The sequence below is a fragment of the Neofelis nebulosa genome, chromosome 15, assembly GCF_028018385.1.
Source record: "Neofelis nebulosa isolate mNeoNeb1 chromosome 15, mNeoNeb1.pri, whole genome shotgun sequence".
NCBI lineage: Eukaryota > Metazoa > Chordata > Mammalia > Carnivora > Felidae > Neofelis > Neofelis nebulosa.
The window spans coordinates 2,497,547-2,520,808 of NC_080796.1; the positions used below are offsets into that span (position 1 = coordinate 2,497,547).

The 23,262-nt window shown below is 38.9% G+C and overlaps 1 protein-coding gene and 1 long non-coding RNA gene across 2 annotated transcripts in view; one reads left to right on the plus strand and one right to left on the minus strand.

The window, feature by feature from the left end:
* The window catches only part of LOC131496453 (ankyrin repeat domain-containing protein 26-like), a 90,258-nt gene that overhangs the window by 19,571 nt on the left and 47,425 nt on the right, over nucleotides 1–23,262 (minus strand). The window contains 7 exon segments of the mRNA XM_058702010.1: nucleotides 10,115–10,208; nucleotides 10,553–10,605; nucleotides 14,712–14,784; nucleotides 14,841–14,896; nucleotides 15,042–15,206; nucleotides 19,381–19,474; nucleotides 19,805–19,875. Of these exon segments, the coding sequence (XP_058557993.1) occupies nucleotides 10,115–10,208; nucleotides 10,553–10,605; nucleotides 14,712–14,784; nucleotides 14,841–14,896; nucleotides 15,042–15,206; nucleotides 19,381–19,474; nucleotides 19,805–19,875 (606 nt within the window).
* On the plus strand, nucleotides 1,932–2,164 carry LOC131495995 (uncharacterized). Its single transcript, XR_009254250.1, has 2 exons — nucleotides 1,932–1,999; nucleotides 2,098–2,164. It is a non-coding gene; the product is annotated as an uncharacterized LOC131495995 (long non-coding RNA).

Consider the following 23,262-nt stretch of genomic DNA (forward strand, 5'->3'; position numbering starts at 1 on the left):
GTAAGGGTCTCTCGGATGTCTTCCATTCTTTCCTCAAGTCCAGTGAATATCCTTATGATCATGGTTTTAAATTCTCCATTAGGCGTGTTATTTACATCTGTCCCATTTAGGTCTCTGGCCATGGCCTTATCCTGTCCTTTCATTTGGGATAAATGCCTCTGTCTTTTCATTTTGTCTAAATATCTGCCAGCTTCTGTGTGTTAGAGAAGCCAGTTATGTCACCTGCTCCCGAAAGTAATGGACTTAGGAAAAAGACGTCATGTAATGCCCAGGGTCTAGCACTTCAGGGAGTGTCACCAGTGTGTGCTGCATGCGGTCTGCTGTTGTGTTCTGGCTATGCTATCCTTCAGGCCAGTCATCTGCAGAGGCTCTCTTTGCCTGGTCTGGTGAGTGTTTGGTCCCTGGCCTGAACATAGCGAGTTTTAACTAGGTGTGCTCTGGTCTGCTTAGGAAATGAGACCTGTCACCACCTCTCCTGGAACTGAGGCCAAGGGAAACTCTCTGGTTGGGAGATGTGGTGTGGGCAGGCATTTGTCCTTGTCTTCTGGGGGAGGGGTAGCTGTGCTGGAACTCAAGCAAGAGTGATTGAGAAAGGTAGTTCCACCAGAGTGCAAGGGGGTGGCGTTTGGTGTAAGCAAGTTAGGTACCCAGTGTTAGCAATGCACTGCTTCTTACAAGTGGCTTTATGTTTGTGGTGAGGGGCAGGAGAAGGAGATGGTGCCAGCCAGCGGCTTTGTTCCTACAGACAGGTCTCTCTGAACTTTGCCTCTGAGGGACGTGCTCTGAGAAGAGCAAATAATCTCCCCACTGTGTGCCCCAGGCACTCTTCAGACCACTCTACCCATGCTATATGCTCCCATGTTGTTTGCCTGCCCTCTGTCCATGAGCAGTGCAGTACCTCAGGGCTCTAAACCAGCTAAACCGGATTCCCTTTAAAACTCCAGACTTTACGCACTACTGGTTGCAAGAACTCACGAAATTTTTCCAAGCCAGTGGCTATGGGGAAATGTTCTCTTTGTGCATTCCCTTGTGCGTTCCTCTCTCTCACCCTTACCCACAACCTCAACTCCCTCCCCTCTGCAGAAGCCAGGATCTGTTTCTCTTCTAGACGACATTTCTGCATCAAGGACCTTCTTTGATGTGGCCTCTTCTCTCCCTTTTGTTGTGGAGTTTGTTCTGTCAGTCTTCAGGTCAATTTCTGGGGTATTTAGGGTGAGCTGATTGTTATCTAGTTGTATTCGTGGGATGAGGCAAGCCTAGAGTCCTCCTACTCCTCTGCCTTCTTCCTATCTCTAAGATCTTTTTCTAAGATTCCCTTCAATTCCAACAATTCTTACAAGTAGGAAGGAATGCCTCTTTAGAATGTCCCCTCAAGTTAAGGTAGAAACACAGAGACATACGATTTGAAGCACAATAGTTGAAAAACTAGAAAGAGTCAATTTGATAACCAAAATTGGGCCTTTGATCTGATTTAAATTAAAGGAAATAGGCAGTTTTGAGTATTTTTTAAACCATTGAATGCTCAATCTTCATTCTCCTTTCCTCAGTGAGGAAATAAAGAGAATATTATGGAATCATTTTTCATCTTTTCAGTAGCAAAACAAATGCACTGTCCTTTAGCACTACTTAAATTAACTGCATATTCTCCTTTACCTTACTCCAACCTTCTTTGTGTGGGGAGGTAAGATCACTTCATCTTTGTGTTGTCCCACAATGCTTCTCCATATCATACAAGTTGGCTTCAAAAGTTTGTTGTCATTCAAATTACCAATCTACTATTTGTCTCTGATAAATCAACTTAATACTACCTCACTTTGTACAGCTGTATTATTTGAATGATGTAATGTTTATTCCATTAATTATACACTGAGCTAAAACATATAGCTATGCATATCTTTCTACTTAAGTGAAAGAAGGGGAAACAGGCTACCGTGTTTTCCAAGAATGTAGGTTCTGTGCCAAGAACAGGATTAACACCAGTGTTACACACAAGAACTAGGTCAAAAGAGGATCTCATTGTGAATTGTAAGATGATGGGTTAGCAAGATTGCTTAACAGGAAAGAGGAATAGCCCAGAGTTAATCTTTTCCTTCCTAGATGGTGAAAACTATGGATGAGTCTATGCATTATAATGAGATAATAAAACATAATGAAGTAAACGGTAGACTGAGTCAAGAGATCCTATGGCCAAGATATGATGGAAATGAAAGTGGGCAGCACTGACTGAGACACTAAAAGTTTGCACAGGCGGGGAACCTGGGTGGCTCAGTCAGTTGAACCTCAACCTCTCAGGTCATGATCCCAGGGTCATGGGATCAAGACCCCTGTCAGCCTCCACACTAAGCGTGAAGCCTGCTAAAAATTCTCTCTCCTCTCTTCTCTCTCTGTCTCTCTCTCTCTTTCCCTACACAGCCCCTCGTCCTGCTTGTGCACGCTCTAAAAAATATATAAATATAAATAAATAAATAAATAAAAGTCTGAACACACTAAAGAAAGAGCATTTTATGTTTTTGAGCCTGACTTCACATCGAGTCATGGGGTCAGCAAGGCATAGGCTGGCGAAAGGGTCCTTCAAGAAACAAAAATCTCTATAGGAGCAAAGTTAAGTTCTACTACATTGACTTTTTATTATTACATAAGTGACTGGTAATTTGCAAGATAACACGGAAAAAGTTTTCATAAAATTTGATATGGTACTGGCATAAGGACAGACATATAGATCAATGTATTAACATTGAGAATCTAAACATAAACTCTCACATTATAGTGAACTGATTTTCCACAAGGGTGCCAGACAATTAAATGGAATAAGACTAGTCTTTGTAACAAACGGTACTGGGACAAATGGATATCCACATGCAAAGCAATAAAATCAGACCTCTACCCCATAGCATATATAGAAAATTAACTTAAAATCTAAGAGCTAAAATGATAAAACTCTTGGAAAAAAGCTTACGTGTATGTGTTTGTGACTGGATTTGACAATGATTTCTTAGACATGACACCAAAAGACAAAAGCAGATTAAGTTTATTTCATCAAAATTAAAAACTACTATGTTTCAAATATCACCATCAAGAAAGTGAAAAGGCAAGTGACTAAATAGGAGAAAATACCTGAAAATCCCATATCTGCTAAGGGATTTGCATGTAGGATATTTAAATAACTCTTCCAATAATGAAAAGACAATCCAATATAATAACGGGCAAAAGAATGGATTAGTTCTTTAAAGACGATACAGAAATGGATAATAATCACGTTAAAAGGGAGATGTTCGGGGTGCCTGGGTGGCTCAGTCAGTTAAGCTTCTGACTTGGGCTCAGGTCACGATCTCACGGTTCATGGGTTTGAGCCCCGCATCGGGCTCTGTGCTGACAGCTGGGAGCCTGGAGCCTGTTTCAGATTCTGTGTCTCCCTCTCTCTGACCCTCCCCTGTTCACGCTCTGTCTCCCCGTCTCAAAAATGAGTAAAACGTTAAAAAAATTAAAAAAAAAAGATGTGATATATATATATATATATATATATATATATATATATATATATATATATATATATATATATTCATTCCATGGAGTATTACTCGGCAATCAAAAAGAAGGAAATCTTGCCATTTGCAACTACATGGATGGAACTGGAGCGTATTATGCTAAGTGAAATTAGTCGGAGAAAGACAAAACTCATAGGACTTCCCTAGTATGAGGACTTTAAGAGACAAAACAGATGAACAAAAGGGAAGGGAAACAAAAATAATATAAAAACAGGGAGGAGGATAAACACAGGAGACTCATAAATATGGAGAAAAAACTGAGGGTTGCTGGAGGGGTTGTGGGATGGGGGATGTGCTAAATGGGCAAGGGGCATTAAGGAATCTACTCCTGAAATCATTGCTTCACTAAATGCTTACTAATTGGGATGCGAATTAAAAAAAAATAAAACTAAAGATACAACAAAAGAGTAACGCCCCCCCCCCCCACACACACACACAATTTTTCAACCCAGGAAGCCTCTGGTTGGGGATTCAGGAGATAAGGACCTTCTAGAGAAGTCAGAGCTATGGACTGAGTTGGCTGAAAGCTATCTAAGTTTTTGTTTCACAGGGAAGACCTTAAAGTGGCAGACAATTTCATGCCATAATCTAAATTCCTTTCTAAAGGGATACACAGAAAATCCCTCGTTATTCTTTAATAAGCTTCACCAGTTTCGGATATTCTTACAAATTTTAGTTTTTGAGACTTTAAAGATTTCTTTAGGACACAGTAGCAGGACAATGCCTAGCACTCTCATTCATAGAAGACTGATCAACAGAGAGTCATGTTACTCGCATGAAAAGTTCCCTATTACTATGTGACTCATTTATAAGACGTCTAGAAAAGAAAATAATTTTCAATGCCTCTTCAGCAACAAAAAGGACCAGTCAAGAGAATGTTCTAATTCCTCTGACGGGTATAGCTGTCTAATGAAACTTGCATGTATATTATATAGCTTTTGCGACTGACAGAAACGAGTTGGTCAGTGTATCTCCCTCATTGCTCCCACTTAGGATTTACAATGAGAATCCTACAAAGGAGGGTGTGTGTTCGAGGACATTAACTGTTCTGCTTGGAAAACAGTTGGGGTTTCACTACATATCAATAAATGAGAATCCTGAATGGCACATTAGTTTTTTCTGAGATTGAATTGTGAAATCTGTGAAAGGCTGATTAACTCAAGTGAGTGGAAAAAGATAATGAGTTTCTGAACTTGCAATGGTAGGAGCACTATGTTACTAGGTAAGGCCCTGACAGAGCAGCCATTTCTCCTTTTTCACTGGCATTTCTTTTCCTTTACAAAATCCAACAAAGAGAAAAGTCCATTCCTTTGAGAAGGACGTTTGCATAACGACCTGCTAGTCATTGTTGATGAAGAGAATAAGTTGCAAACTTGTAATTACAAATTACAACAAATCATCATTAAAATAACCCGTTCTCAAACTCTCACTGAAGGGTTGAGACTACAAGAGAAAGTCAGAATTCAAGATGACATGATCACTCAAAGCGTGCGGAAGTTTGAAACACGCTGAAAAATATTAGCAGGGACTCTCACACATCTGTATGCCAACGTTCACAGCAGCATTATTAACAGTAGCCAAAAGGTGGACTAAACCAAACGCTCACTGTGGTATATATAAAATGTTGCTTTTTTAGACTCACAATGTTTTTATGAAAATGTCACTATAAACATCATTACTTTATGAGTTCAATCAACTTCATCTCTATAGAAAAATTCCATCGCTAATAGCAAGTAGGAACAATATCAACCTAACATTTTGATCAGTGAGATTTTTCCATATGATCCAAAACATTCTTATGTACTACACCTATTGAAATAAGGATTCCTTTTCAGTAGGACAGACATCAAGAGACTGACTTACTAAACTTGTCCTTAACAAGTTGCTCGGAAGATTGTGAATTGGGGCCGCTTGCTGTTTGATGGTTCCTTCTGGCCTGGCATGTTGCACTTCTAGCCTAAAATGCAGATCTTAAGGTAATTATTCTCACAAATAAATTTACAAAAATACCATATAATTTCTGACAAATGAGGGGATTACAGAAATTCTTAAAATTGTATCAAGAGGAAGATTTGGCAATTGAGCCATTTTTCTCATTGTCTTTTGTGGATAAGGTGCAAAATTGAGATATAATGTGCCACAATTCTGCATTTCAAAATAACTAAAAGCTGGAATTTGTATCCAGTTTAACAAGGATATACTGGCATAATGAATACATTTCTCATACTACATTGCTTATCTGTTTTATAAAAATCAAGCTATTTTCTTTGAGGATTAAATTATACTTTTCCATATGATCTTACATCTTCTCAGCATATCTTATGGCCTCTGCATGTTGATCCTTTGCTTCTTGCAACTAAAATAAAGAAAACAATATAATTTTAACTACTGACAATCTAGTAGAAACAATCACCTGTTTCTGTAACTAAATGTTTTTATTTTTTTACTTGAGAGAGAGAGAGAGAACACACACAAGTGGGGAATAGAGGCAGAGGTAGAGACAGAGAAAATCGTAGGCAGGCTCCAAGCTCAGGGTGAAGCCTGATGTGGGGCTCGGTTTCATGACCGCTTTCATGATGTGGGGTTTAGGATCATGACCTGAGTGGAAATTAAGGGTCAGGACACTCAACCACCTAGCCGCCCAAGTGCGCCTGTAATTAAATCTTATTGGACCCAGCCAGGCTCTCCGCTACATGCTGATTGATGGCTACTGTTAGATCGTAACAATAAAGTTGAGCTGCTGCAACAGAGACTATGGCCTACAAAGCTGAAAATGTTTCAATACTCTTCTAGAATAATGTACCAACCTTACTCTGCTACAAAATCAGAACGTTTTTAAATTTATTTAATTATATATGAGCAGATAAATGTACAAATGTATCTACTGGTGAAATGGAGGAAATATAGGAATTAACCTTATGGTAAACATTTCTGTTTTCATATTACAAACACTGCATCAACTATGATTTTACATATTCACATAGGTGAATGACATTTCTATTCTTGTGATGATAAAACTGAACATGCTGTATTCAGTGACAACAAGATATTTCATGGAAGAGTTTCAGAAGCAGCATCCTAGTAGGAGTCAGAAAGCCTGGGTATGAATTCCCAATTCTGCTCGTTATGAGCTGTATGACCTTGAGCACACTACCTAAAACTTCCGTGTCTCAATCTCTGCATCTGTAAAATGAAGTTAATGACAGCACCTACTGGGGCACATGGGTGGCTCAGTTGGTTGAGCGTCTGGCTCTTGATTTCGGCTCAGAACATGATCTCAGGGTCATGTGATTGAGCCCCACATCAGGCTCTGCGTGGACAGCGAGGAGACTGCTTGGGATTCTCTCTCTCTCTCTCTCTCTCTGTCCCTCTCTCTCTCTCTCTCTCCCTATCTGCCCTTCCCACAATCTCGCTCTCTCTCTCAAAATAAAGAACCTTTAAAAAGTTATTTCAAAATAAATAATAATAGTATCTACCCCACTGGGATGTTGGGAAGCTTAAATTAGGAAATAACAGGTGAAAAACTTAGAAGGGTACGTGGCACATAGTGAGCTCTAAGTGTATGCATTTAGCAAGATTACTTTTGCTGTATTTTGCATTCCAATACATTGAGATAGTTAAGGCAGGTGGCATGCCAATACAAGTGGTCCCCTATACAAATTATACTGAAGTCATTCTTCATACCACTGCAAGTGGCAGCAAATGGGGACCATGAGGCCCAGAATCTCTCCTCAGTACTTCACACAACTTTCGCCAATGCCACTAGCAAACAGTACTTTTTTTTCCCCCACTTATAATACTTTTAACTAACTCCCTCTCTATACTACTCAGTGGACAATACTCACGGACTACAGTACAAATAGCACCTCTTAGATTGAGTAATAGATGATTTACATGACCATCAGAGGCAGGGGAAAGCCACTGACATGAATATAATGGAGTCTTGCTAAACCAAAGTTCCTCAATCATTTCATGCCCATACTGTTTATGTTAGGCTGCTTTACTGGGTACTCTGATGAGGAGATTAAGGCTTTGTGGTAACAGCATAACAGAAAAGCTGGCCCCAGAGCTTTACAGTTGGTAAAGTGCTATAAATCTGTAAATCCTAGCACTGGGTGCATAAGGAAAAAAAGATTTCAATTTCTCCTTTTCTAGTAACCATTTGCTTAACTTTTGAAGCTCTGTCCATCTATCACGCTGCTTCTCCCCTTGCAGTGGACTCGAACATTCTTTAATGTATCGTCTCATCCACAGAATCAACTTTTCTTCACTTATTTCCTTCTTTTACACTAAAATCTAACTTTCACTCCTATCATTCCACTAAGACATTTTGAGGGTCATCAAGAACCACTTTTTAAAAAAATTTTATTGGGGCGCCTGGGTGGCGCAGTCGGTTGAGCGTCCGACTTCAGCCAGGTCACGTTCTCGCGGTCCGTGAGTTTGAGCCCCGCGTCAGGCTCTGGGCTGATGGCTCGGAGCCTGGAGCCTGTTTCCGATTCTGTGTCTCCCTCTCTCTCTGCCCCTCCCCCGTTCATGCTCTGTCTCTCTCTGTCCCAAAAATAAATAAATAAACGTTGAAAAAAAAATTTAAAAAATTTTATTAAGGTCTCTATCCTGCTTCACTTTTCAGCAGCAGCTGAGAAAAATGACCATGCCCTCCCTCTGCTCTTTTAACCACACCTTTACCTAGGCCCTTTTACCTAGGCCATGTGTCCTTTTCGCTCTTCCATGTAGGTGCTCATAGACAACATCCTCAACCGCACACTCAAAAATCATTACTTGACATGGAGTACCTTTGTAGACAGCTAATCGTGTACATTTTATTTGGACTCTTTTCTGTGTTACTTTGAGTGTGTTTTTCTTATTGAGTCTTAGGGAGCACCCTTACCCTTAGGATACTGACCAGCATACTTTGTCTCACTTTTCTTTGTAACACGACATTTATCACAAGGGCTGGATGATCACTGGCTTGCCTTTGTTTCCTTTTGAGTAACTTCTTCGTCCATAGAGATTTCAACTTATGGAAGTCTTCTGAAGTTCCTTTCAGATGCATACTTGACTATATTGTTAGGAAGGTTAAGTTGGCTAGAGCTACCTCTTCTTCCCAATCCAGATTCTTCACCTCAAAATTGTGTGCATCAAATGCCTTCACCCAGGTAGCCCCTGGTTTGGGGATTCAGGAGATAAGGACCTTCTGGAGAAGTCAGAGCTATGGACTGAGTTGCCTGAAAGATAACTAAGTTTTTGTTTCACAGGGAAGACCTTAAAGTGGCAGACAATTTCATGCCATAATCTAAATTCCTTTCTTTACGGATCTACACTAAATCCCTCGTTATTCTTTAATAAGCTTCATCAGTTTCAGATATCCTTACAAATTTTAGTTTTTGAGACCTTAATGATTTCTTCAGGACACAGTAGCAGGACAATGCCTTGCACTCTCATTCATAGAAGACTGAAAACAGAGTGTCATGTTACTCGCATGAAAAGTCCCCTATTACTATGTGACTCATTTATAAGACGTCTAGAAAAGAAAATAATTTTCAATGCCTCTTCAGCAACAAAAAGGACCAGTCAAGAGAATGTTCTAATTCCCCTGATGGGTATAGCTGTCTAATGAAACTTGCATGTATATTATATAGCTTTTGCGACTGACAGAAACGAGTTGGTCAGTGTATCTCCCTCATTGCTCCCACTTAGGATTTACAATGAGAATCCTACAAAGGAGGGTGTGTGTTCAAGGACATTAACTGTTCTGCTTGGAAAACAGTTGGGGTTTCACTACATATCAATAAATGAGAATCCTGAATGGCACATTAGTTTTTTCTGAGATTGAATTGTGAAATCTGTGAAAGGCTGATTAACTCAAGTGAGTGGAAAAAGATAATGAGTTTCTGAACTTGCAATGGTAGGAGCACTATGTTACTAGGTAAGGCCCTGACAGAGCAGCCATTTCTCCTTTTTCACTGGCATTTCTTTTCCTTTACAAAATCCAACAAAGAGAAAAGTCCATTCCTTTGAGAAGGACGTTTGCATAACGACCTGCTAGTCATTGTTGATGAAGAGAATAAGTTGCAAACTTGTAATTACAAATTACAACAAATCATCATTAAAATAACCCGTTCTCAAACTCTCACTGAAGGGTTGAGACTACAAGAGAAAGTCAGAATTCAAGATGACATGATCACTCAAAGCGTGCGGAAGTTTGAAACACGCTGAAAAATATTAGCAGGGACTCTCACACATCTGTATGCCAGCGTTTACAGCCGCATTATTAACAGTAGCCAAAAGGTGGACTAAACCAAACGCTCACTGTGGTATATATAAAAATGTTGCTTTTTTAGACTCTCACAAAGTTTTTATGAAAATCTCACTATGAAAGTAATTACTTTATGAGTTCAATCAACTTCATCTCTATTGAAGAATTCCATCGCTAATAGCAAATAGCAACAATATCAACCAAATATTTGGATCAGTGAGCCTTTCCATGTGATCCAAAACATTCTTATGTACTACTACTAGTGAAATACGGATTCCTTTTCAGTAGGACAGACATTAAGAGACCGACTTACCAAACTTGTCTTTAACAAGTTGCTCTGAAGATCTTGAATTTGGGCCGCTTGATGTTTGATGGTTTCTTCCTGTCTGGCATTTTGCACTTCTAGCCTAAAATGCAGATCTTAGGATAATTATTCTTACACATAAATGTAAAACAATACCATATAATATCTGAACAAATGAGGGTCTTACAGAAATTCTTTAAATTGTATCAAGAGGAAGATTTGGGAATTGTGCCATTTTTCTCGTGTTTTGTGGATAAGGTGCAAAATTGAGATATAATATCCACAATTTTGCATTTCAAAATAGCTCAAAGCTGGAATTTGTATCCAGCTTAACAATAATATACTGGCATAACAAGTATATTTCTCGTACTACACTGCTTATCTGCTGTATAAATAATCAAGGTATTTTCTGTGAGGTTTAAATTATACTTTTGCATATGATCTTACGTCTTCTCCGCATATCTTATGGCCTCTGCCTCTCGATCCTTTGCTTCTTGCAACTAGAATAAAGAAAAAAATAATTTTAACTACTGACAATCTAGTAAAACACCATCACCTGTTATTGTAACCAAATGTAATTTTTTTTTGACTTAGTGAGGCAGAGAGAGAGAGAGAGAATGCCCAAATGGGGAAGGGAGTCAAGGGAAGAGACAGAGATACTAGTAAGCAGGCTCCAAGCTCAGGGTGAAGCCTGATGTGGGTCTCAGTCTCATGACCGCTCTCATGATGTGGCGTTTGGGATCATGACATGAGCAGAAATTAAGAGTCAGGACGCTCAACCAACAAAGCCACCCAAGTGCCCTTGTAACTGAAATCTTTTTGGACCCAGCCACACTCTCCCCTACATGCTGATTGATGGCTACTTTTAGGTCAAAACAGCAGGGTGGACCTGCTACAACACAGACTGTGGCCTACAAAGCTGAAAATGTTTCAATATTCTTCCAGAATAGTTTACCAAACTTACTCTCTTACAAAAACATAACGTTGTTAATATTTATAAATTATATATGATCAGATAAACATACAAATGTATCTACTGGTCAAATGGAGGAAATATAGAAAATTACCTTATGGTAAACATTTCTGTTTTCACATTACAAGCACTGCATCAACTATGATTTTAAATATTCACATAGGTGAATGACACTTCTATTCTCGTGATTGAAACTGAACATGCTATTTTCAGTGACAATGAGATATTTCATGGAAGAGTTTGACAAGCAGTATCCTAGTAGGAGCCAGAAAGCTTGGGTCTGAATTCCCAATTCTGCTGGTTATGAGCTGTATGACCTTGAGCACACTACCTAAAACTTCCATGTCTCAGTCTCTGCATCTGTAAAATGAAGGTAATGACAGCACCTACTGGGGCACCTGAGTGGCTCAGTCGGGTCAGCGTGTTGCTCTTGATTTCTGCTCAGGACATGATCTCAGGGTCACGTGATTAAGCCCCACATTGGGCTCTGCGTGGACAGCAAGGAGTCTGCTTGGAATTCTGTCTTTCTCTCTCTCTGCCTCTCTCCCTCTTTCTCACTCTCCCTACCTTCCCTTCCCCACAGTCTGTCTCTCTCTCACTCTATCTCTCTCTCTCTCCCTCTCAAATTAAGGAACCTTAAAAAAGTGATCTCAAAATAAATAATAATAGTATCTACATAACTGGGATCTTGGTAATATAAATTTAGGAAATAATACAGGAACAACTTAGAAGGGTACGTGGCACATAGTCAGCTCTAAGTGTATGCATTTACCATGATTACTGTTGATGTGTTTTGCATTCCAATACAATGATATAGTTTAGGCAGGTGGCATGCCAATACAAGTGGCCCTGTGTACAAATTATACTGAAGTTATTCTTCATATCACCGCAAGTGGCAGCAAATGGGGAGGATGAGGCCCAGAATCTCTCTTCAGTACTTCACACAACTTTCGCCAATGCCACTAGCCAACAGTACTTTTTTTTCCCCTCTTATAATACTTTTAACTTACATCCTCTCTATACTACTCAGAGGACAATGCTCACAGAGTACAGTACAAATAACACCGCCTAGACTGAGAAGTAGATGCTTTATATGACCATCAGAGGCAAGGGAAAGCCACTGATATGGAAATAATGAAGTCTTGCTAAACTAAAGTTCCTCAATCATTTCATGCCCATACTGTTTACGTTAGGCTGCTTTAGCAGGTACTCTGGTGAAGAGATTAGGGCTTTGTTCTAACAGTATATCAGAAAAGCTGTCCCCAGAGCTTTGCAGTTGGTAAAGTGCTACAAATCTGTAAATCCCAGCACTGGCTGCATAAGGAAGAGAGATTTCAATTTCTCCTTTTCTATTAACCATTTGCTTAAGTTTGAAACTTTGTCCATCTATCACGCTGCTTCTCCCCTTGCAGTGGACTCGAAAATTCTTTAATGTATCATCTCATCCACAGATTCAAGTTTTCTTCACTTATTTCCTTCTTTTACACTAAAATCTAACTTTCACTCCAATCATTCCACTAAGAAAATTTGAGGGTCATATAGGACCTTTTTAAAAAAAAAAATATTAAGGTATTTATCCTGCTTCCCTTCTCAGCAGCAGCTGAGAAAAATGCCATGCCCTCCCTCTGCGCTTCTAACCCCACCTTATTTATGAAGGAGGGCAACCCCTGACATTAAATCCTTGCCCCTTGCTCTCTGTGTTTTGAATTGCTCTTAAGGCTTCACAACCAGATTCTCTAATTCACATTTCCAGCTTTGGCCCTTTTACCTAGGCCATGTGTCCTTTTCGCTCTTCCATGTAGGTGCTCATAGACAACATCCTCAACCGCACACTCAAAAATCATTACTTGACATGGAGTACCTTTGTAGACAGCTAATCGTGTACATTTTATTTGGACTCTTTTCGGTGTTACTTTGAGTGTGTTTTTCTTATTGAGTCTTAGGGGGCACCCTTACCCTTAGGATGCTGACCAGCATACTTTGTCTCGCTTTTCTTTATAACACGACATTTATCACAAGGGCTGGATGATCACTGGCTTGCCTTTGTTTCCTTTTGAGTAATTTCTTAGTCCATAGAGATTTCAACTTATGGAAGTCTTCTGAAGTTCCTTTCAGACGCATACTTGACTATATTGTTAGGAAGGTTAAGTTGGCTAGAGCTACCTCTTCTTCCCAATCCAGATTCTTCACCTCAAAATTGTGTGCATCAAATATCTTCACCCAGGTAGCCCCTGGTTTGGGGATTCAGGAGATAAGGACCTTCTAGAGAAGTCAGAGCTATGGACTGAGTTGGCCTAATGCAATCTTAAGTTTTTGATTCGCAGAGAAGACCTTAAAGTGGCAGGTAATTTCATGCCATAACCCTAATTCCTTTCTATAGTGATGTACAGAAAATCGCTCGTTATTCTTTAATAAGCTTCATCAATTTCGGATATCCTTACAAATTTTAGTTTTTGAGACCTTAATGATTTCTTTAGGACACAGTAGCAGGACAATGCCTAGCACTCTCATTCATAGAAGACTGATCAACAGAGTGTCATATTACTCGCATGAAAAGTTCCCTATTACAGTGTGACTCATTAATAAGACGTATAGAAAAGAAAGTAATTTTCAATGTCCCTTCAGTCATAAAAAGGACTAGTCAACAGAATGTTCTAGTTCCCCTGACGTATATAGCTGTCAAATGAAACTTGCATGTATATTATATAGCTTTTGTGACTGACAGAAACGAGTTGGTCAGTGTATCTCCCTCATTGCTCCCACTTAGGATTTACAATGAGAATCCTACAAAGGAGGGTGAGAGTGTGAGGACATTAACTGTTCTGGTTGGAAACAGTTGGGGTTTCACTACATATCTATAAATTATAATCTTGAATGGCACATTAGTCTTTTCTGAAATTGAATTGTGAAGTCTCTGAAAGGCTGATTAACTCAACTGAATGGAAAAAAAAATGAGTTTCTGAACTTGCAATGGTAGGAGCACTATGTTACTAGGTAAGGCCCTGCCCGAGCAGCCATTTCCACTTTTTTACTGGCATTTCTTTTCCTTTACAAAATCCAACAAAGAGAAAACTCTATTCTTTGGGAAGGACGTTTGCATAATGACCTGCTAGTCATTGTTGATGAAGAGAATATGTGGCAAATTTGTAATTTTAAATTACAACATATCATCATTAAAAGAACCTTTCTGAAACTCTCACTAAAGGGTTGGGTTTACAACAGAAAGATAGAATGCAAGATGAAATGATCACTCAAAGACTGGGGACATTTGAAATACACTGGAAAATATTAGCAGGGACTCACACATCTGTATGCCAATGTTCACAGCACCTTTATATACAATAGCCAAAAGGAGGACTAAACCAAATGCTCACTGTGGTATATATAAAATGTTGCTCTTCTTAGATTCTCACAATATTTTTATTTAAATCTCACTACAAACATCATTACTTTATGAATTCAATCAACTTCACCTATATAGAAGAATTACATCACTACTGGCAAGCAGGAACAATATCAACCAAATATTTTGATCAGTGAAATTTTCCATATGGTCCAAAACATTCTTATGTACTTCTACTAGTGACATAAGGATTCCTTTTCAGTAGGACAGTCATTAAGAGATCGACTTACCAAACTTGCCTTTAGCAAGTTGCTCTGAAGACCTTGAATTTGGGCCGCTTGATGTTTGATGGTTTCTTCTTGCCTGGCATTTTTAACCTTTATCCTAAAATGCAGATCTTAAGATAATTATTCTCACACATAATTTTAAAACTGTATCGTGTAATTTCTGAACAAGTGAGGGTATTACAGAAATTCTTAAAATTGTATCAAGAAGATGATTTGGCAATTGTGCCAAGTTTCTAGTTGTGTTTTGTGGTAATGGTGCAAAATTGAGAGATAAGATGCCAAAATTTTGCATTTCAAAATAGCTCAAAGCTGGAATTTGTATCCAGCTTAACAATGATATACTCGCATAACTAATACATTTCTCATAGTACACTGCTTATCTGCTTTATAAATAAACAAGTTATTTTCTGTGAGGTTTAAATTATACTTTAGCATATGATCTTTAATCTTCTCAGCATATCTTACGGCCTCTGCATGTCGTTTCTGTGCTTCTTGTAACTAAAATAAAGAAAAAAAAATAATTTTAAATACTGACAATCTAGTTGAACACCATTACCTGTTTCTGTAACTAAATGTTTTTGTTTCTTGTTTTTTTGTACTTGAAAGAGAGACAGAGAGGGAGAGAGCACACACAAGTGGGAAGGGAGTCAGAGGGAGAGACAGAGAAAAAGGCAAGCAGGCTGCAAGCTCAGGGCGAAGTCTGATGTGGGGCTCGGTCTCATGACCGGTCTCATGATGTGGGGTTTGGGATCATGACCTGAGTGGAAATTAAGAGTCAGGACGCTCAACCAACTAAGCAGCCTAAGCACTCCTGTAACTAAAATCTTATTGGACCCAGCCACACTTTCCTCTACATGCTGATTGATGGCTACTTTTAGGTCATAACAAAAGAGCTCAGCATGTACAACAGAGACTATGGCCTACAAAGCCGAAAACATTTCAATACTGGTACAGAATAGTTTACCAATCTTACTCTCCTACAAAAACATAACGTTGTTAATATTTTTAAATTATATATGATTAGATAAACATACAAATGTATCTAATGGTCAAATGGAGGAAATATAGGAAATTACCTTATAGTAAACATTTCAGTTTTCATATTCCAAGCACCATATCAACTATGATTTTCAATATTCACATAGGTGAATGACATTGCTGTTCTCGTGATTATGAAACTGAACATGCTATTTTCAGTGACATCGAGATATTTCATGGAAGAGTTTGACAAGCAGAATCCTAGTAGGAGCCAGAAAGCCTGGGTCTGAATTCCCAATTCTGCTGGTTATGAGCTGTATGACCTTAAGTACACTACCTAAAACTTCTGTGTCTCAGCCTCTGCATCTGTAAAATGAAGGTAATGACAGCACCTACTGGGGTACCTAGGTGACTCAGTCGGGTCAGCGTCTGGCTCTTGATTTCGGCTCAGGACATGATCTCAGGGTCACGTGATTGAGACCCACATCCAGCTCTGGGTGGGTAGTGAGGAGCCTGCTTGGCATTCTCTCTCTCTCTCCCTCCCTCTCTCTCTCTCCCTACCTGCTCTTCCCACAATCTCTCTCTCTCTCCCTCCCTCTCTCTCTCTCCCTACCTGCTCTTCCCACAATCTCTCTCTCTCTCTCTCTCTCTCTCTCTCTCTCTCTCTCTCTCAAAATGAAGAATCTTATAAAAGTGATCTGAAACATAAATAATAATAGGATTTACTTCACTGGGATCTTGGGAATATAAAATTAGGAAATAATACATGAACATCTTAGAAGGGTACATGGTACATAGTCAGCTCTAAGTGTATGCATTTAGCATGATTACTGTTGCTGTATTTTGCGTTCCAATACAATGAGATAGTTAAGGCAGGTGGCATGCCAATACAAGTGGTCCCCTATACAAATTATACTGAAGTCATTCTTCATACCACCGCAAGTGGGAGCAAATGGGGAGCATGAGGCCCAGAATCTCTCCTCAGTACTTCACACAACTTTCGCCAATGCCACTAGCAAACAGTACTTTTTTTTCCCCCCACTTATAATACTTTTAACTAACTCCCTCTCTATACTACTCAGTGGACAATACTCACAGACCACGGTACAAAAAGCACATCTTAGACTGAGTAAGAGATGCTTTACATCACCATCAGAGGCAAGGGAAAACCACTGACATGGAAATAAACGAGTCTTGCTAAACCAAAGTTCCTCAATCATTTCATGTCCATACTGTTTACATTAGGCTGCTTTAGCAGGTACTCTGATGAAGAGATTAAGGCTTTGTGGTAACAACATATCAGAAAAGCTGGCCTCAGAGCTTTGCAGTTAGTAAAGTGCTACAAATCTGTAAATTCCAGCACTGGCTGCATAAGGAAGAAAGATTTCAATTTCTCCGTTTCTAGTAACCATTTGCTTAACTTTTGAAGATTTGTCCACCTATCACGCTGCTTCTCCCCTTGCAGTGGACTCGAGCATTCTTTAATGTATTGTCTCATCCACAGAATCAACTTTTCTTCACTTATTTCCTTCTTTTACACTAAAATCTAACTTTCACTCCTATCATTCCACTAAGACATTTTGAGGGTCATCAAGAACCTCTTTTTTTTTATTTTATTAAGGTCTCTATCCTGCTTCACTTTTCAGCAGCAGCTGAGAAAAATGACCATGCCCTCCCTCTTCTCTTTTAACCACACTGTAATTCTGAAGGACGGCAACCCCTGACATTAAGTCCTTGCCCCTTGCTATCTGTGTTTTGAATTGCTCTTAAGCCTTCACAACCAGATTCTCTAATTCACATTTCTAGCTTTGGCCCCTTTACCTAGGCCATGTGTACTTTTCACTCTTCCATGTAGGTGCTCATAGACAACATCCTCAACCGCACACTCAAAAATCATTACTTGACATGGAGTACCTTTGTAGACAGCTAATCGTGTACATTTTATTTGGACTCTTTTCTGTGGTACTTTGAGTGTGTTTTTCTTATTGAGTCTTAGGGGGCACCCTTACCCTTAGGATGCTGACCAGCATACTTTGTCTCACTTTTCTTTATAACACGACATTTATCACAAGGGCTGGATGATCACTGGCTTGCCTTTGTTTCCTTTTGAGTAACTTCTTCGTCCATAGAGATTTCAACTTATGGAAGTCTTCTGAAGTTCCTTTCAGACGCATACTTGACTATATTGTTAGGAAGGTTAAGTTGGCTAGAGCTACCTCTTCTTCCCAATCCAGATTCTTCACCTCAAAATTGTGTGCATCAAATATCTTCACCCAGGTAGCCCCTGGTTTGGGGATTCAGGAGATAAGGACCTTCTAGAGAAGTCAGAGCTATGGACTGAGTTGGCTGAAAGCTATCTAAGTTTTTTTTTTTTTTTTCCCACAGGGAACACCTTAAAGTGGCAGGTAATTTCATGCCATAACCCTAATTCCTTCCTATAGGTATCTACACTAAATCCCTCATTATTCTTTAATAAGCTTCACCAGTTTCGGATATTCTTACAAATTTTAGTTTTTGAGACCTTAAAGATTTCTTCAGGACACAGTAGCAAGACAATGCCTAGCACTCTCATTCATAGAAGACTGATCAACTGAGTATCATGTTACTCGCATGAAAAGTTCCCTAATACAATGTGACTCATTAATAAGACGTCTAGAAAAGGAAGTAATTTTCAATGTCTCTTCAGCCACAAAAAGGACCAGTCAACAGAATGTTCTAGTTCCCCTGACGGGTATAGCTGTCTAATGAAACTTGGATGTATATTATATAGCTTTTGTGACTGACAGAAACGAGTTGGTCAGCGTATCTACCTCATTGCTCCCACTTAGGATTTACAATGAGAATCCTACAAAGGAGGGTGAGAGTGTGAGGACATTAACTGTTCTGGTTGGAAAACAGTTGGGGTTTCACTACATATCAATAAATGAGAATCCTGAATGCACATTAGTCTTTTCTGAGATTGAATTGTGAAATCTCTGAAAGTCTGACTAACTGAAGTGAATGGAAAAAAAATTGAGTCTGAACTTGCAATGGTAGGAGCACTATGTTACTAGGTAAGGCCCTGACAGAGCAGCCATTTCTCCTTTTTCACTGGCATTTCTTTTCCTTTACAAAATCCAACAAGGAGAAAAGTCCATTCCTTTGAGAAGGACGTTTGCATAATGATCTGCCGGTCATTGTTAATGAAGATAATAAATTGCAAACTTATAATTACAAATTACAACAAATCATCATTAAAATAACCCGTTCTCAAACTCTCACTGAAGGGATGAGATTACAAGAGAATGTCAGTATTCAAGATCAAATGACCACTCAAAGATTGGGGATGTTTGAATCACGCTGAAAAATATTAGCAGGGACTCACACATCTGTATGCCAATGTTCACAGCATCATTATTAACAGTAGCCAAAGGTGGACTAAAACAGATGCTCAATGTGGTATATATAAAATGTTGCTTTTTTTAGATTCTCACAATGTTTTTTATGAAAATCTCACTATAAAGGTCATTACTTTATGAATTCAATCAACTTCATCTATATAGAAGAATTACATCACTAGTAGCAAGTAGGAACAATATCAACCAAACCTTTGCAGCAGTGAGATTTTCCATATGGTCCAAAACATTCTTATGTACTACTACTAGTGAAATACGGATTCCTTTTCAGTAGGACAGACATTAAGAGACCGACTTACCAAACGTGTCTTTATCACGTTGCTCTCAAGATCTTGAATCTGGGCCACTTGATGTTTGATGGTTGCTTCTTGCATGGCATTTTTAACCTGTAGCCTAAAATGCAGATCTTAAGGTAATTATTCTCACACATAAATTTAAAACAACAACACATACTTTCTGAACAAATGAGGGTATTACAGAAATCCTTAAAATTTTGTCAAGAGGAAGATTTCGGAATTGTGCCATTTTTCTCATCGTGTTTTGTGGATAAGGTGCAAAATTGAGAGATAATATGCCACAATTCTGCATTTAAAAATAGCTCAAAGCTGGAATTTGTATCCAGCTTAACAATGATATACTGGCATAACTAATACATTTCCCATACTACACTGTTTATCTGCTTTATAAATAAACAAGTTATTTTCTGTGAGGCTTAAATTATACTTTTGCACATGATCTTTCATCTCCTCAGCATATCTTACGGCCTCTGCATGTCGTTCCTGTTCTTCTTGCAACTAAAATAGAGAAAAAATAATTTTAACCACTGAAAATCTAGTAGAACACTATCACCTGTTTCTTTAATTTTTTTGACTAGAGAGAGAGAGAGAGAGAGAGAGAGAGCATGCAGAAGTGGGGAAAAGAGACAGAGGGAGAGACAGAGAAAATGGTAAGCAGGCTGCAAGCTCAGGGCGAAGCCTGATGTGGGGCTCTGTCTCATGACTGGTCTCATGATGTGGGATTTGGGATCATGACCTGGGTGGAAATTAAGAGTCAGGACCTCAGCCAACTAACCCGCCCAAGCGCCGCTGTAAGTAAAATATTTTTGGAGCCAGCCACTCTCTCCTCTACATGCTGATTGATGGCTACTTTGAGGTCATAACAAAAGCGTTCAGCTTCTACAACAGAGACTATGGCTTACAAAGATGAAATGTTTCAATACTCTTACAGAATAGTTTACCAACCTTACTCTCCTACAAAAACATAACATTGTTAATCTTTTTAAATTATATATGATCACATAAATGTACAAATGTATCTATTGGTCAAATGGAGGAAATATAAGAATTTACCTCATGGTAAACATTTCTATTTTCATATTCCAAGCACCACATCAACTATGATTTTACATATTCACATAGGTGAATGACGTTTCTATTCTCATGATTATAAAACTGAACATGCTATTTTCAGTGACAACAAGATATTTAATGGAAGAATTTGAGAAATAATATCCTAGTAGGGGCCAGAATGCCTGGGTCTGATTTCCCAGTTCTGCTCATTATGAGCTGTATGACCTTGAGCACACTACCTAAAACTTCCATGTCTCAATCTCTGCATCTGTAAAATGAAGGTAATAATAGCACCTACTGGGGCACCTGACTGGCTCAGTTGGTTCAGTGTCTGGCTCTTGATTTCAGCTCAGGACATGATCACAGGGTCATGTAATTGAGCCCCACATTGAGCTCTGCATGGATAGTGAGGAGCCTGCTTGGGATTCTCTCTCTCTTTCTCTCTCTCTTTCTCTCTCTCTCTCTCTCTCTCTCTCTCCCTTTTCCTCTCTCTCCCTACATGCCCTTCCCCACATTCTCTCTGTCTCTCTCAAAACAAAGGACCTTAAAAAAGTGATCTCAAAATAAATAATAATAGTATCTACCCCACTGGGATGTTGGGAAGATTACATTAGGAAATAATAGATGAACAACTTAGAAGGGTACGTGGCACATAGTCAGCTCTAAGTGTCTGCATGTAGCATGATTACTGTTGCTGTAGTTTGTGTTCCAATACAATGTGATAGTTTAGGCAGGTGGCTTGCCAAAACAAGTTTTCCCCTATACAAATTATACTGAAGTTATTCTTCATTCCACCGCAAGTGGTAGCAAATGGGGAGCATGAGGCCCAGAATCTCTCCTCAGTACTTCAAAAAACTTTGCCAATGCCACTAGCCAACAGTACTTTTTTCCACTTATAATCCTTTTAACTTACTTCCTCTCTATACCACTGAGTGGACAATGCTCACAGACTACGGTACAAATAGCACCTCTTTGACTCAGTAGTAGATCCTTTACATGACCATCAGAGGCAAGGGAAAGCCACTGACATGGAAATAAACGAGACTTGTGAAACTAAAGTTCCTCCATCATTTCATGCCCATACTGTTTACGTTAGGCTGCTTTAGCATGTACTCTGATGAAGAGATTAAGGGTTTGTGGTAAAAGAATATCAGAAAAGCTGTCCCCAGATATTTGCATTGGTAAAGTGATACAAATCTGTAAATCACAGTTCTGGCTGTGTAAGAAAGAAAGACAAATTTAGCGTGCTTTTTCATAGTGAGAGGGAAAAAAAAAACTAAACATTTGATTGAACACTTCTCCTCTATTTGATTAAGTGCTTTCATTAATAGTTTTACTTATATAAGTGTGTGTGTGTGTGTGTATAGAGATATACACACATTTTTTAACGTTTATTTTTTGATACAGAGTACGAGTCTGAGTGGCTCAGAACGTGAGGGACACAACGAATCCAATGCAGGCTCTGCTGACAGCAGAAAGCCCAATTCAGGGCTCCATCTCAAGAACATGGAGATCATGACCTGAGCCAAAGGCAGACTCTAATCCGACTGGAGCCAGCCAGGCACCCCTCAATTTAGTATTTCATTTCTTAGCATACATTTAGAATAAAAGCTTTGCTATACCAATGTTTTCAAGAAGAATTTATTGATACGGTATAAAGTAATTAATTTTATTGGAAAAACTGTTAAGTTAAAGTATTTTCAATTTATACAAGGATAAGTATCACCCGTGTCAAATATTACTATCCCTTAAATTTATACTTAGGAAGATGAAATTACCTGTCATGAAAAAAATAAAAACAATGTCAAATAAAGGACTAAATTGTTCTGCACAGGCTAGATGACAAGTGTCAAGAGAGTTAAAGCTAATGGGAGTTAGAACAGTCAGAGAAAATTCATTGGAAAGGAGACTGTGAGCCAAGTCTGAATAACATAGGTTTACTCAAGAGGAACAGAACTAAAAAGACAGGACAGCATGAGTAACGGCTGAGAGATGGTAAAATCAACCCGATTAACTCAGAGGATAAAATCTGATGGCAGAGACATTAAAAACGGATGTCCACACAAGAACTACGTAAATGTTCATAAGCAGCCATATTAATAGGCAAGAAGTGGACACAACCCAAAGGTCCATCAACTGATGAATGAACAAGGGCCTTAGCCCACAATGGAGTACTGTTTGACAATAAAAAGAAATGAAGCACTGATATAAGCTGTAACCAACACAGATGAACCCAGAAAACATTAAGTAAAGCTAGCTAGTCCCAAGGGACCACACGTTGTGTGACTCCATTTATATGAAATATTCACAAGAGGCAACTCCATTGAGAGACCAAGTAGTAGACTGGTGGTTGCCTGAGGCTGGGGGCAATGGTAAGGGTTTCCTTTCAGGATGAGGAAAACATTCTACTTGATGGCAGTGATGGTTGCACGAGTGTACACAGAGACAGTGAACTGTGCGTGGCAAATGGGTGACTTTTATGGTATGTGTATTGTACCTCAAAATAGCTTTAAAAAAAACCCAATGGCAGGACACAGAGAATGTTCTTAATTCTCGCTTTTGGGCGTCCATACTACACATGATCAGAGTATTTCCGTGCTTTGACAATATGTCTAAAAGGCAAAGAAAATGAAGGAAATGCCGAAGTTCAAGTGGTTTGTTAAGTGATCTTTCTGTACAAGTCATCCTGAAATCAATATACATTCTTCTCAAAAGTGAAGATGAGAACTAAGATAATTATCTGAATCATTCCATTAAACATTATCTTCTGATTTGATCCAGCTTGCCTCATCATGGTAATAGAGATATCATTAAAAAACATTGTTTAGTATG